This window comes from Oncorhynchus mykiss, chromosome 10 (assembly GCF_013265735.2).
Source record: "Oncorhynchus mykiss isolate Arlee chromosome 10, USDA_OmykA_1.1, whole genome shotgun sequence".
Classification (NCBI taxonomy): Eukaryota; Metazoa; Chordata; class Actinopteri; order Salmoniformes; family Salmonidae; genus Oncorhynchus; species Oncorhynchus mykiss.
Window position 1 is genome coordinate 50,151,132 of NC_048574.1, and position 13,357 is coordinate 50,164,488.

Sequence of the window (13,357 nt, forward strand, 5' to 3'; positions counted from 1 at the left end):
AAGATCTCCGCCACGGCACAACCCAAGGGGGGGCACCAACCAAGACAGGAAGATCACGTCAGTGACTCAACCCACTCAAGTGACGCACCCCTCCTAGAAAGAGCACCAGTAAGCCAATGACTCAGCCCCTGTAATAGGGTTAGAGGCAGAGAATCCCAGTGGAGAGAGGGGAACTGGACAGGCAGAGACAACAAGGGCGGTCCGTTGCTCCCGAGCCTTTCCCTTCACCTTCACAGTCCTGTGCTGCTCTAGTAGGTCTTTGTCCACTTTCCTCTTTCTGTTTTGGCTGCATTTAGGCAACTTACAGTAAGCCCATAAAACAGATAAGGACTAAGGTATTGGGTTGGCAACCGTTCCGTCATGATAGAACAATAAATAAATAAATTAGATGTCTAATTTATTTTAAAATGTATATCCCTCATCTGCACAAAGTTGAAAGCTCTCTCTCCCAACCCCTGCTCACAGAAACACATTGGTTCTGGGACATGCAACCATTTCCTTTCTTAGCAGCAAACTTTTCAAAACACAAAAACACACACCACACATTCCATCACATTACTACCACACATACTGTGCTTTCTATGTCTTCTGTTTGATAAAAACACATTTTGGTGACTTTAATATTCACATGGAAAAGTCCACAGACCCACTCCAAAAGGCTTTCGGAGCCATCATCAACTCAGTGGGTTTTGTCCAACATGTCTCCAGACCTACTCATTGCCACAGTCATACCCTGGATCTAGTTTTGCCCCATGTAATAAATATTGTGGATCCTAATGTTTTTCCTCATAATCCTGGACTATCAGACCACCATCTTATTACATTTGCAATCACCACAAATAATCTGCCTAGACCCCAACCAAGGATCATCAGAAGCCGTGCTATATATTCTCGGACAACCAAAAGATTCCTAGATGCCCTTCCAGACTTCCTCCACCTACCAAAGGACGTTGTACAAAAATCAGTTAACAACCTAACTGAGGATCTAAATTTAACCTTGCGTAATACCATAGATGCAGTCGCACCCTTAAAAACAAAAAGCAGTTGTTACAAGAAACTAGATCCCTGGTATACAGAAAATACCCGAGCCCTGAAGCAAGCTTCCAGAAAATTGGAACGGAAATGGCGCTACACCAAACTGGGAGTCTCCTGACTAGTTTGGAAAGAAAGTACACTCCATTATCTGTTACTGTTGCAAAGCTAATTAAAAAGCAGCATTCCCCAAGAGAGGATGCTTTTCACTTCAGCAGTGAACTTCTTTGACGAAAAGATCATGATCATTAGAAAGCAAATTACAGACTCCTCTTTGAACATGCATATTTCTCCAAAGCTCAGCTGTCCTCAGTCTGCCCAAAACTGCCAGGACCTAGGATCAATGGAGACACTCAAATCCTATATCTCTTTCACATTCATGAAAATAGTGATGGCATCTAAACCTTCAAGCTGCATACTGGACCCAATTCCAACTAAACTACTGAAAGAGCTACTTCCTGTGCTTGGCCCTCCTATGTTGAACATACTACATGGCTCCCTCTCCACCGGATGTGTACCAAACTTACTAAAAGTGGCAGTAATAAAGTCTCTCTTGAAAAATCCAAACCTTGACCCAGAAAATGTTAAAAACTATCGGCCTATAATGAATCTCCCATTCCTCTCAAGCATTTTTAGAAAAAGCTGTTGTGCAACAACTTACTGCCTTCCTGAAGACAAATAATGTATACAGAACACTTCAGTCACTTTTGAGGGTGGTAAATGACCTTTTAATGGCATTAGACCAAGGCTCTGCATCTGTCCTCATGCTCCTAGGCCTTTGTGCTGCTTTTGACACCATCGATCACCACATTCGTTTGGAGAGATTGGATACTTTAATTGGTCTACAACAGGGGTGGGCAACTACAGTCCTCGGGGGCCTGATTGGTGTCACACTTCTTCTCCATCCCTAGCAAACACAGCTGATTAATCAAATTGCATTCTAAACTGAAGATCATGATTAGGTGATTATTGGAGTCAGGTGTGTTAGCTGGGGATGGGGCAAAACAATGACACCAATCAGAACCTTGAGGACTGGAAATGCTCACTCCTGGTCTACATGGTCAAGTTCTTGCTTGGTTTTGATCTGTCTGAAAAATATCAGTTCATCTCTGTGGATGGTTTGTCCTCTGACAAATCGATTGTAAGTTTTGGTGCTCCTCAAGGTTCCATTTTAGGACCACTATTGTTTTCTCTATAAATTTTACCTCTTGTGATGTCATTCGGAAACACAATGTTATTAACTTTCATTGCTATGCGGAAGACACACAGTACATTTCGATGAAACATAGTGTTTCAGACACAAGGAAGTGGATGGCGGAAAATGTTTTACTTTTAAACTCAGACAAAACCGAGATGCTAGTTCAAGGTCCCAAGAAACAAAGAGATCTTCTGTTGGATCTGACAATTAATCTTGATGGTTGTACAGTCGTCCCCCCAAAAATTGTGAAGGACCTCGACGTTACTATGGACCCTGATCTATCTTTTGATGAACATATCAGGAATATTTCCAGGACAGCATTTTTCCATCTTCGTAACATTGTAAAAATCAGAAACCTTTTGTCCAAAAATTATGCAGAAAAGCTAATCCATGCTTTTGTCACTTCTAGATTAGACTACTGCAATGCTCTACTCTCCGACTACACTGATAAAGAACTAAATAAACTTCAGTTAGTGCTAAACATGGCAGCAATAATCTTTACTAGAACCAAACAATGTGATCATATTACTCCAGTTCTTGCCTCTCTACACTGGCTTCCTGTTAAGGCTAGGGCTGATTTTCAAAGTTTTACTGCTAACCTACAAAGCATTACATAGGCTTGCTCCTACCTATCTCTCCGATTTGTTTCTGCCGTACATACATACACGTACTCTACGGTCACAAGACGCAGGCCTCCTTATTGTCCCTAGAATTTCTAAGTAAACAGCAGGAGGCAGAGCATTTCTGTAAAGGTTTTCCTCCTCTTCGTCTGAAGAGGAGAGGCGAGAAGGATCGGAGGACCAATATGCGGCGTGGTAAGTGTCCATGGTTCTTTTAATAAGACATACTCAACATGAACACAACTGAATACAAAAACAATAAACGTGGAACGACCGAAACCCAAAACAGTACCGTGTGGTGAAAGACACGGAAACAAACACCCACAAACAAACAGTGAAACCCAGGCTACCTAAGTATGATTCTCAATCAGAGAACAAACATAGACTGCCCACCCCAACTCACGCCCTGACCATACTAAATAATGACAAAACAAAGGAAATAAAGGTCAGAACGTGACAATTTCTCCTATAAAGCTCAATTCTAATAGAATGGTCTGCCTATCCATGTGAGAGACGCAGACTTGGTCTTGACCTTTAAGTCTTTACTGAAGACTAATCTCTTCAGTATGTCCTATGATTGAGTGTAGTCTGGCCCAGCGGTGTGAAGGTGAATGGAAAGGCACTGGAGCTACGAACCACCCTTGCTGTCTCTGCCTGGCCAGTTCCCCTCTGTCCTCCGGGATTCTCTGCCTCTAACCCTTTTACAGGAGATGAGTCACTGGCTTACTGATGCTCTTACATCCCGTCCCTAGGAAGGGTGCGTCACTTAAGTGGGTTGAGTCACTGACGTGATCTTCCTGTCCGGGTTTGGCGCACCCATCGGGTTCATGCCGTAGGGGAGATCTTCATGGGCTATACTCTGCCTTGTCTCAAGGTGGTGGTTGAAGATATAACTCTAGTGGTGTGGGGGCTGTGCTTTGGCAAAGTATTCAGACCCCTTGACTTTTTCCACATTTAAAAAAAAGTTGCAGCCTTATTCTAAAATGTATTCAATTGTTTTTTTTCACATCAATCTACACACAATAACCCATAATGACAAAGCAAAAACAGATGCTGAAATATTTGCAAATGTATTAAAAATAAAAAATTTATTTCACATTTCAGACCCATTAGTACTTTGTTGAAGCACTAGGAAGAGTCTTGCTTGTTCCAAACTTCTTCTATTTAAGAATGATTTGAATGATTGTGTGCCTTGCAACAATCCAGTCTCGGAGCGCAACAGACAATTCCTTCAACCTCATGGCTTCGTTTCTGCTCTCACATGCACTGTCAACTGTGTGATCTTATATAGACTGGTGTGTGCCTTTCCAAATCATCTCCAATCAATTAAATGTACCACAGGTGGACTCCAATAAAGTTGTAGAAACATCTCAAGGATGGAAATGGAAATGGAAACAGGATGCACCTGAGCTGAATTTTGAGTCTCCTAGCAATATATATATATATATATATATATATATATATATATATATATATATATATATATATATATTTACACACACACATTTGTGTTTTGTCATTATGGGGTATTGTGTGTAAATTGATGAGTAATTTGTTTAATCAATTTTTTTAACAAATCAGGCTGTAATGTAACAAAATGTGGAAAGGGTCAAGGGGTCTGAATACTTTCCGAATGTACTGTATACAGAGTACAGGACTGGTATCACCAGACCCTTGGGCTGATGGATAGAGAGGTGTCTGTCCTTCTGCCTCGGGAGTGAATCTTTGGATGGGTGCTCAGAAGATTAAAAACCCCTCTTATCACCACCCCAACTCCCTGAGATCTCTGATGTATTTGGATATTGAGACAGATAAGTGAGCCATTTCAAATAGGCTACAGTTGTGCTGATGGAAGAAGTTTTAAAAAAAAAAGGCATTTAAAATCTCACGGGAAATTGGGATCAGTGGTGTTTACCATGCCTGGGGGTCTTGAAAAGTGAAAAGAACATATTTGAAGATCATTTCATTATTTTTTGTACAATCACTTTAAGAACGTAGCTTGAAATCGGGTATAAGTGTGTACAGATTCTTCATTGTGTCAGAGTGGTAGCCCCCTCCAAGCCTAATAGGAGAGTGAATATGTGAGTGTGAGTATGATAATGTGAGAGAGCATGTGTGTGTGTGTGTGCGCGCGTGCGCCTGTGAGAGTGTGACAGAACGATTGTCACGGATAGAGCGAGTCCGTTATTTTACTGTCACACTCCGGTCCCCTGGGGCTTCTTGGTGGGATGGTGCACAGCACGGTAGCGAAGCAAAGCGGGAGGAAGTTAAAAGCGGGAGGAGTTATTCGGGCGCCTGCTTTCTCCCTCGGACGGTCGGTGTGTTTGGTTGCTTGGACAGTACTCTATTAAAGTAGTGTAGGACAAACACACAGCTCTGTCTCTCTCTGTCACTGACTGTCCTTAAGAGTATCAGGGCCCTCTGCGCGTGTCTTTTGAGACCACACTGTCAGAAGACCAAGAACACTCACACCTGCCCCTTCTTGAAGCCTGCTTTGTGTAACTAACGGAGACGGAAACGGACCTTTTCCCGCACGGTCGCATGCCCACCAGGCTGAAGATGATAGGACCAGAGAGATTTGGGCTTGTGGAGTTACCGCTGCGCTCAGTGAACGTCGACGGTTCACCTCTCCTGGAGTTGGCGGGAGAGGAGCCGTGCGCAACGGGTGACCACCACGAGATTGAGAGCCTAGTGACAGCGTCGGTTGAGGTGCCTGTGACTGTAGAATGCAGTGCGTGGGGGTAAGAGACATTAACAAGCTGACGATACTGACGGGTGGTGTGTGAAGCTACATGACTGTACCAGTCCTGTCACTGCAATGTGGTCTCAGAGCATTTCGTATTATACTGTAAATAAATCAGAGAAACACCATTTAGAATGATTCAGTATGTTACCTTTCATATGGTATGTATTAACCCCCCTGTTGTGTTCTGGTCGAATTGGACCGATTTACAAGTTTTCTCTCTGAAAAATGTAGTTAAATTAATCTGATTGTCATAAGGTTCCATGATGATTTTCATTACATTTTGGGTGTTTTATTTAACATTTGTGCAGCTGTTGTGATCCCGGTAACCGGTCATTAGAAATGAATGGGTGAGACTACAATTAGTGTATAAAATTGAGTTCAGGCACATGCCCATTCTCCAGATGGACACACTTCCTGTCCCCAACCCCCACATGCATGTGTGTTTGAGCACACACACACACACACATCTCACTCCCCTTCCTCTTCAAAGGGGGAGACACTCTAGACCCAAACTGTTACAGACCTATATCCATCCTGCCCTGCCTTTCTAAAGTCTTCAAACGCCAAGTGGACAAACAGATCCGTACCACCGTACCTTCTCCGCTATGCAATCCGGTTTCCGAGCTGGTCATGGGTGCACCTCAGCCACGCTCAAGGTATTAAACGATATCATAACCGCCATCGATAAAAGACAGTACTGTGCAGCCGTCTTCATCGACCTGGCCAAGGCTTTCGACTCTGTCAATCACCGTATTCTTATCGGCAGACTCAACAGCCTTGGTTTCTCTAATGACTGCCTCGCCTGGTTCATCAACTACTTCTCAGATGGAGTTCAGTGTGTCAAATCGGAGGGCCTGTTGTCCAGACCTCTATTGCAGTCTCTATGGGGGTGCCACAGGGTTCAATTCTCGGGCTGACTCTTTTCTCTGTATTTATCAATGATGTCGCTCTAGCTGTTGGTGATTCTTTGATCCACCTCTACACAGACAACACCATTCTGTATACATCTGTCCTTTCTTTGGACACTGTTAACAAACCTCCAGAACGAGCTTCAACGCCATACAACACTTCTTCCGTGACCTCCAACTGCTCTTAAATGCAAGTAAAACTAAATGCATGCTCTTCAACCGATCGCTGCCTGCACCCGCCCGCCCGACTAGCATCACTACTCTGGACGGTTCTGACTTAGAATATGTGGACAACTACAAATACCTAGGCTAGACTGTAAACTCTCCTTCCAGACTCACATTAAGCATCTCCAATCCAAAATTAAATCTAGAATCGGCTTCCTATTTCGCAACAAAGCCTCCTTCACTCATGCTGCCAAACATACCCTCGTAAAACTAAATATCCTACTGATCCTCGACTTTGGCGATGTCATTTACAAAATAGCCTCCAACACTCTACTCAGGAAATTGGATGCAGTCTATCACAGTGCCATCCGTTTTGTCACCAAAGCCCCATATACTACCCACTACTGTAACCTGTATGCTCTCGTTGTCTGGTTCTCACTACATATTCGTCGCCAAACCCACTGGCTCCAGGTCATCTATAAGTCTTTGCTAGGTAAAGCGCCGTCCTGATCTCAGCTCACTGGTCACCATAGCAATACCCACCCATAGCACGCGCTCCAGCAGGTATATTTCACTGGTCATCCACAAAGCCAATTCCTCCTTTGTCCGCCTTTCCTTCCAGTTCTCTGCTGCCAATGACTTGAACGAATTGCAAAAATCACTGAAGTTGGAGACATATCTCCCTCACTAACTTTAAGCGTCAGCTGTCAGAGCAGCTTACACAGCCCATCGCTGCAGCTGTACACAGCCCATCTGTAAATAGCCCATCCATCCAACTACCTACCTCCTCTTCATATTTGTTTTTCTGCTCTTTTGCACCCCAGTATCTCTACTTGCACATCCTCATCTGCACATCTATCACCCCAGTGTGAATTGCTAAATTGTAATTACTTCGCCACTACGGCCTACTTATTGCCTTACCTCCTTACTTCATTTGCATACACTGTATACTGATTTTTTTATTGTGTTATTGAATGTACAGTTGATTATCCCATGTCTAACTCTGTGTTGTTGTTTTTGTCGCACTGCTTTGCTTTATCTTGGCCAAGTCGCAGCTGTAAATGAGAACTTGTTCTCAACCGGCCTACCTGGTTAAATAAAGGTATAATAAATAAAATAAAAAACATTGGCTTCCATAGCAACCCCCATGGGAACCTTTCCCCAATAGAATCTTTCCCCCACGGGAACCAAACCTGTTGGTATTCTCACAAACAATCGCAACATTGTTTCAATGATAAATATAACTTTTCTCGCAGCTTTGGTATATAAATCTTTTTTGAGGCCTTCCTCGCAATTCATTCTGTGGCAGCACAATAACCAAACAATATACTGTATGTGAGGCTCTTGATCATATATTTGATCATGACACTGGCGAGGAGGAGAGAGGGCAGGAAACTGACAGTGAAGTAGTCTGTGATATATAGGACAATATGTTAAATCTGGGTATTTGTTATAGTCAAAATAATCCATACATTATGCTTTTTTTTACTCAAAAAGGAGTTGTAAGAGCTCAGGTCAATGAGACCTACAGGCCACAAATAGCAAATAGAAGTTCAAAACGTGTAATGTTCACAAGAACTTAAGTTGATAAAAAGATCTTAACACAACATTAGGTGATAATATATGTATTATTATGGATTTATAATCAGCTATAATGGGGCGGTCATTTTGGACCTGGAACACAGAATTAATTAACATGAAACGAACACAACGGGAGGGTTAATTTATGGATATCCATCATCCATTTTATAGTATATTTTGTAAATTTGAATACGTACAGCATTTTAGGAATTTTCTAAATGTACAATTTTATTTTTTATTTTACCTTTATTTAACTAGGCAAGTCAGTTAAGAACAAATTCTTATTTTCAATGACGGCCTAGGAACAGTGGGTTAACTGCCTGTTCAGGGGCAGAACGACAGATTTGTACCTTGTCAGCTCGGGGTTTGAACTTGCAATATGTTATGAATTTTCAAAACATATGATGTTATGAATTTCAATTTGTTGTGGCTAATGTTAGGTAGCTAATCCTAATGTTAGCTACAGTGAGCTCCAAAAGTATTGGCACAGTGACACATGATACATGACTACGGAAAATTATGAATGAATTGTGAATAATGATGAGTGAGAAAGTTAGAGGCATAAATATCATAGTCCCAAAAAATGCTAACCTCCCCTGTTATTGTAATGGTAAGAGGTTAGCATGTCTTGGGGGTATGATATTGTCACGACTTCCTCCAAATTCGGTCCCTCTCCTTGTTCGGGGGACGTTCGGAGGTCGACGTCACCGGTCTTCTATACATCGCCAATCCACATTTCATTTTCCATTTGTTTTGTCTTGTCTTCCCACACACCTGGTTTCAATCCCATCAATTACATGTTGTGTATTTAACCCTCTGTTTCCCCACATGTCCTTGTCTGGTATTGTTTTTTGTAAGTGCTTGTGCACGTTATGTCTGGGGTTTTGTCCCATTATAATTATTGTGTTTTGTTCACTGTGATTTTTATCATTAAACTGCACCGTTGGAACACAGTCTTTGCTCTCCTGCGCCTGACTTCTCTACCACCAGTACTCACGCCTTACAGAATACCGGACCAAACTTATGGAGTCAGCAGGAGCAGGTACCCCGGGTATAGGGGTGGAGGAGCTCGTCCGGGAGCACGTAGCAATGATCCACCATCTTGGCACCACCATGGACCCAGACAATGGACCGCTGGGAGAGACAGGGAGCTCTCCCAGCGCCTCCACCAGCACAACCGGGGTCTCCACTAGGCGCCCCTCCTTCTCCTGGTCCCAGTGGGATTCGTCTCTCCCTTCCCCAAGAATATGATTGGACGGCTGCGAACTACCAGGGGTTCCTATTACAACTGGACCTATACCTGACAACCGTCCACCCGGCTCCTTCGGGCCGTGAGAGGGTGTCCTCCCTCATCTCGTGCCTCACCGGGAAAGCCTTGGAGTGGGCCAACGCCGTGTAGAGAGAGGGAGATGCGGCGTTGGACCAGTTTGAGGAGTTCACCCGCCGTTTCCGGGCAGTCTTCGACCACCCGCCTGAGGGTAGAGCGGCGGGTGAGCGCCTCATCCATCTGAGGCAGGGGATGAGGAGCGCCCAGGAGTTCGCTATGGAGTTTCGGACCCTGGCTGCCGGCACGGGATGGAACGACAGGGCCCTGATTGACCAGTATCGTTGCAGTCTGCGCGAGTTGGCCTGCAGATACACCACCTTCAAGTTCAACCAGCTGGTGGACATGTCCATCCGGCTGGATAACCTGCTGGCTACCCGCAGACGTTCAGATCAGGGTCTGTTGGTTCCATCCCCTCGCACCCCCTCTCCGATACCCATGGAGCTGGGAGGGGCGGTGCGCAGGGAGACCGGAAGGGGTTCCAGCTCGTGCCCCATCTGTGGTCGCAGAGGTCACACTGCCGGTCGGTGCCGGGTTGGTTCCTCTGGGTATCGAGGCAGCAGGCAGGGAGCTCTGGCGCCACCCCAGGTGAGCCGGTACCATTCTCACCCAGAGCCCTCTGTTGCACATATGTTTGTGTATGTTACTTTCCCTGAGTTTTCCCCGCATTTGCAAGCATAACACGCTCGTTGATACAGGCGCGGCTGGGAATTTTATAGATAAATCGTTCGCCCATAGTTTAGGGATCCCCATTGTTCCAGTGGCTGTACCCTTCCCCGTTCACACCTTAGATAGTCGACCATTAGGGTCAGGGTTGATCAGGGAGGCCACCGCTCCTCTGGGCATGGTGATGCAGGGGGATCACAAGGAGAGAATTAGTCTCTTGATTATTGACTCTCCTTTCTTTCCCATGGTGCTATGCCTACCCTGGTTAGTTTGTCATGACTCCACTGTTTCTTGGCCACAGAGGACTCTCACGGGGTGGTCGCGAGAGTGGTCTGGGAGATGTTTAGGGGTTTCCATTGGTGCTACTACGGTGGAAAGTCCAGACCAGTTCTCCACCGTGCGCATTCCCCCTGATTATGCCGATTTGGCTCTCACCTTCTAAAAAGAAGGCAACTCAATTACCACCCCATCGACGGGGCGATTGCGCGATAGATCTCCTGGTAGACGCTGCACTTCCCAGGAGTCACGTGTATCCTCTCTCACAGGCGGAGACGGAGGCTATGGAAACATATGTATCCAAATCCCCGCGTTAGGGGTACATTCGGTCATCCACTTCACCCTCCTCCTCAATTTTTTTTTGTGAAGAAGAAGGAGGGAGGTCTGCGCCAGTGTATTGACTATCGGTGTCTGAACCAGATCACTGTGAGGTATAGTTACCCGCTACCGCTCATGACCACAGCGATAGAGTCAATGCACGGGGTGCGCTTCTTCACCAAACTACTTATCCGGAAGGGAGATGAGTGGAAGACGGCTGTCAGTACCACCTCAGGGCACTTTGAGTACCTCGTCATGTCGTACGGGTTGATGAATGCGCCATCAATCTTCCAGGCCTTTGTAGACGAGATTTTCAGGGACCTGCACGGGCAGGGTGTAGTGGTGTATATTGATGACATTCTGATATACTCCACTACATGCGCCGAGCATGTGTCCCTGGTGCGCAGGGTGCTTGGTCGCCTGTTGGAGCATGACCTGTACGTCAAGGCTGAGATGTGCCTGTTCTTTCAGCAATCTGTCTCCTTCCTAAGGTTCCGCATTTCCACCTCAGGGGTGGAGATGGAGAGTGACCGCATTTCAGCCGTGCGTAATTGGCAGACTCCCACCACGGTAAAGGAGGTGCAGTGGTTCTTAGGGTTAGCCAACTACTACCGGAGGTTTATCCGGGGTTTTGGTCAGGTAGCGGCTCCCATTGGTCGGCTGAGGCAGTGGTCGGCTGAGGCAGACAGGGCTTTTGGTCACCTGAGGGCTCTGTTTACCTCGGCTCCCTTGCTGGCCCATCCGGATCCCTCTTTGGCATTCATAGTGGAGGTGGACGCGTCCGAGGCTGGGATAGGAGCCGTGCTCTCTCAGCGCTCGGATACGCCACCGAAGCTCCCCCCTGTGCTTTCTTCTCGAAGAAGCTCAGCTCGGCGGAGCGAAACTATGATGTGGGGGACCGGGAGCTGTTGGCTGTCGTCAAGGCCTTGAAGCCATCGAGACATTGGCTTGAGGGGGCTAAGCACCCTTTCCTCATCTGGACTGATCCACCGCAATCTGGAGTACATCCGGGCAGTGAGGAGATTGAACCCTCGCCAGGCAAGGTGGGCCATGTCATTATGATTATTTTGTTTTGTTCTCTACCCCAGTACGCATGCCTTACAGATATTTGTGCATCTGTTTCTCACACATCATTAGTCATGATTAATTCAGGATTATCCGTAATCATGGTAGCATCCACATTAATGTAGATGTGTTTGGAAACATATTCTATTCTTATTTACAACAAAAGTGATTCCAAAATGACACAACACATTATTTACCATTAATTTATATTGGGCACAAAATATCTGAAACACAAACAAAACAAACAGCAAATGCATCTAACAAATTTGTAGTCACAAGCTTGATGTCGTCATTGCGTTTTCTGCGTCTTTACCTTAGAAATATACGGTTATTTGTCAGTCCAAATGTAGCCCTCCCTGTCCAGGTATCCTGTTCAGGCAGAGGGATCAGGGAAATATTGCATTACTGTATATTTGTAAGTATTTTTCCAGTGATAAAATGAGCAGGGAGACAGACAGCGGGAACAGCAGTGGGGTTGGGATTTGATCCCAGGCAGGTAGGGGTGGCCAATGTCAGGCACAGGAAAATACTTAGGTATGATCACATTTAGAAGAAATGTTTGGGGATATGGATTATAGTCAAATTATGTTAGATGTCCAGCAAGAGACTTGACCAACCTGCAGGTTGCGTGTCTGGTAATGTGACAGTGTGTCGGTGTACGATTCAAAGATGTTTGTGTGTGTATGTGATAGATATTGTGCTGACCCTGCTCTCTCCCTCTATCCCTTTTTCTCTATTTCCCCTCACTTCTCTCTGCTCCTCCCCCCTCCTCACTCTCTTCTATCTGTGTGGCTGCTCTGCCCCCCTCTCTTCTCTCTCCAACTTATCCACTCCTTCAGTCACTTTAACTATACCTACATGTACATTTTACCTCAATTAGCCCGGCTAACCGCACATTGACTCTTTTTCCTTTACCACCTGTCTATAGCCTCGCTACTGTTATTTTCACTGTAATTGTACTGTTTTTTTTAATTTTATTTCTGTACTTATCTACTGTTTACCTAATAGCTATTTTTACTTCAAAATTGCACTGTTGAACCTCTCTCTCTCTCTCTCTCTCTCTCACACACACACACACACACACACACACACACACACACACACACTGAGAGAGAGAGAGAGACTCACCCTGGCTGCCCCATATTTGTATTGCTCTAAGGGTTGGCAGGGTAGCCTAGTGGTTAGAGTGTTGGACTAGTAACCGAAAGGTTGCAAGGTCAAAATCCCCAAGCTGACAAGGTACAAATCTGTTGTTCTGCCCCTGAACAGGCAGTTAGTTAACTGTCTGTTCCTAGGCCGTCACTTGTTCTTAACTAACTTGTTTAGTTAAATAAAGATAAAATAAATGAATAAACAGTGATGAGAGAGGGGAAACAGAGTCAGAGAGCAAGAGGGACATACTGTATATATGTATACTGTATAAAGAGAGACCGAAAGAGACAGATAAAGAGAGACGGA

The 13,357-nt window shown here is 45.0% G+C and overlaps 1 protein-coding gene across 3 annotated transcripts in view; it reads left to right on the forward strand.

Annotated features, from left to right (window-relative positions):
- The first annotated feature begins 5,068 nt into the window (after positions 1 to 5,068).
- The window catches only part of LOC110534209 (calcium-binding protein 8-like), an 88,779-nt gene continuing 80,490 nt past the window's right edge, over positions 5,069 to 13,357 (forward strand). For all 3 annotated transcript variants that reach the window (XR_005034171.1, XR_005034172.1, XM_036933321.1), the window contains exon 1: positions 5,069 to 5,591. Coding sequence is in view for 1 of the 3 variants with exons in the window: in XM_036933321.1 (XP_036789216.1) it covers positions 5,392 to 5,591 (200 nt within the window). In the remaining 2 variants the exon portion in view is untranslated. The remainder of the gene's footprint in view (positions 5,592 to 13,357) is intronic.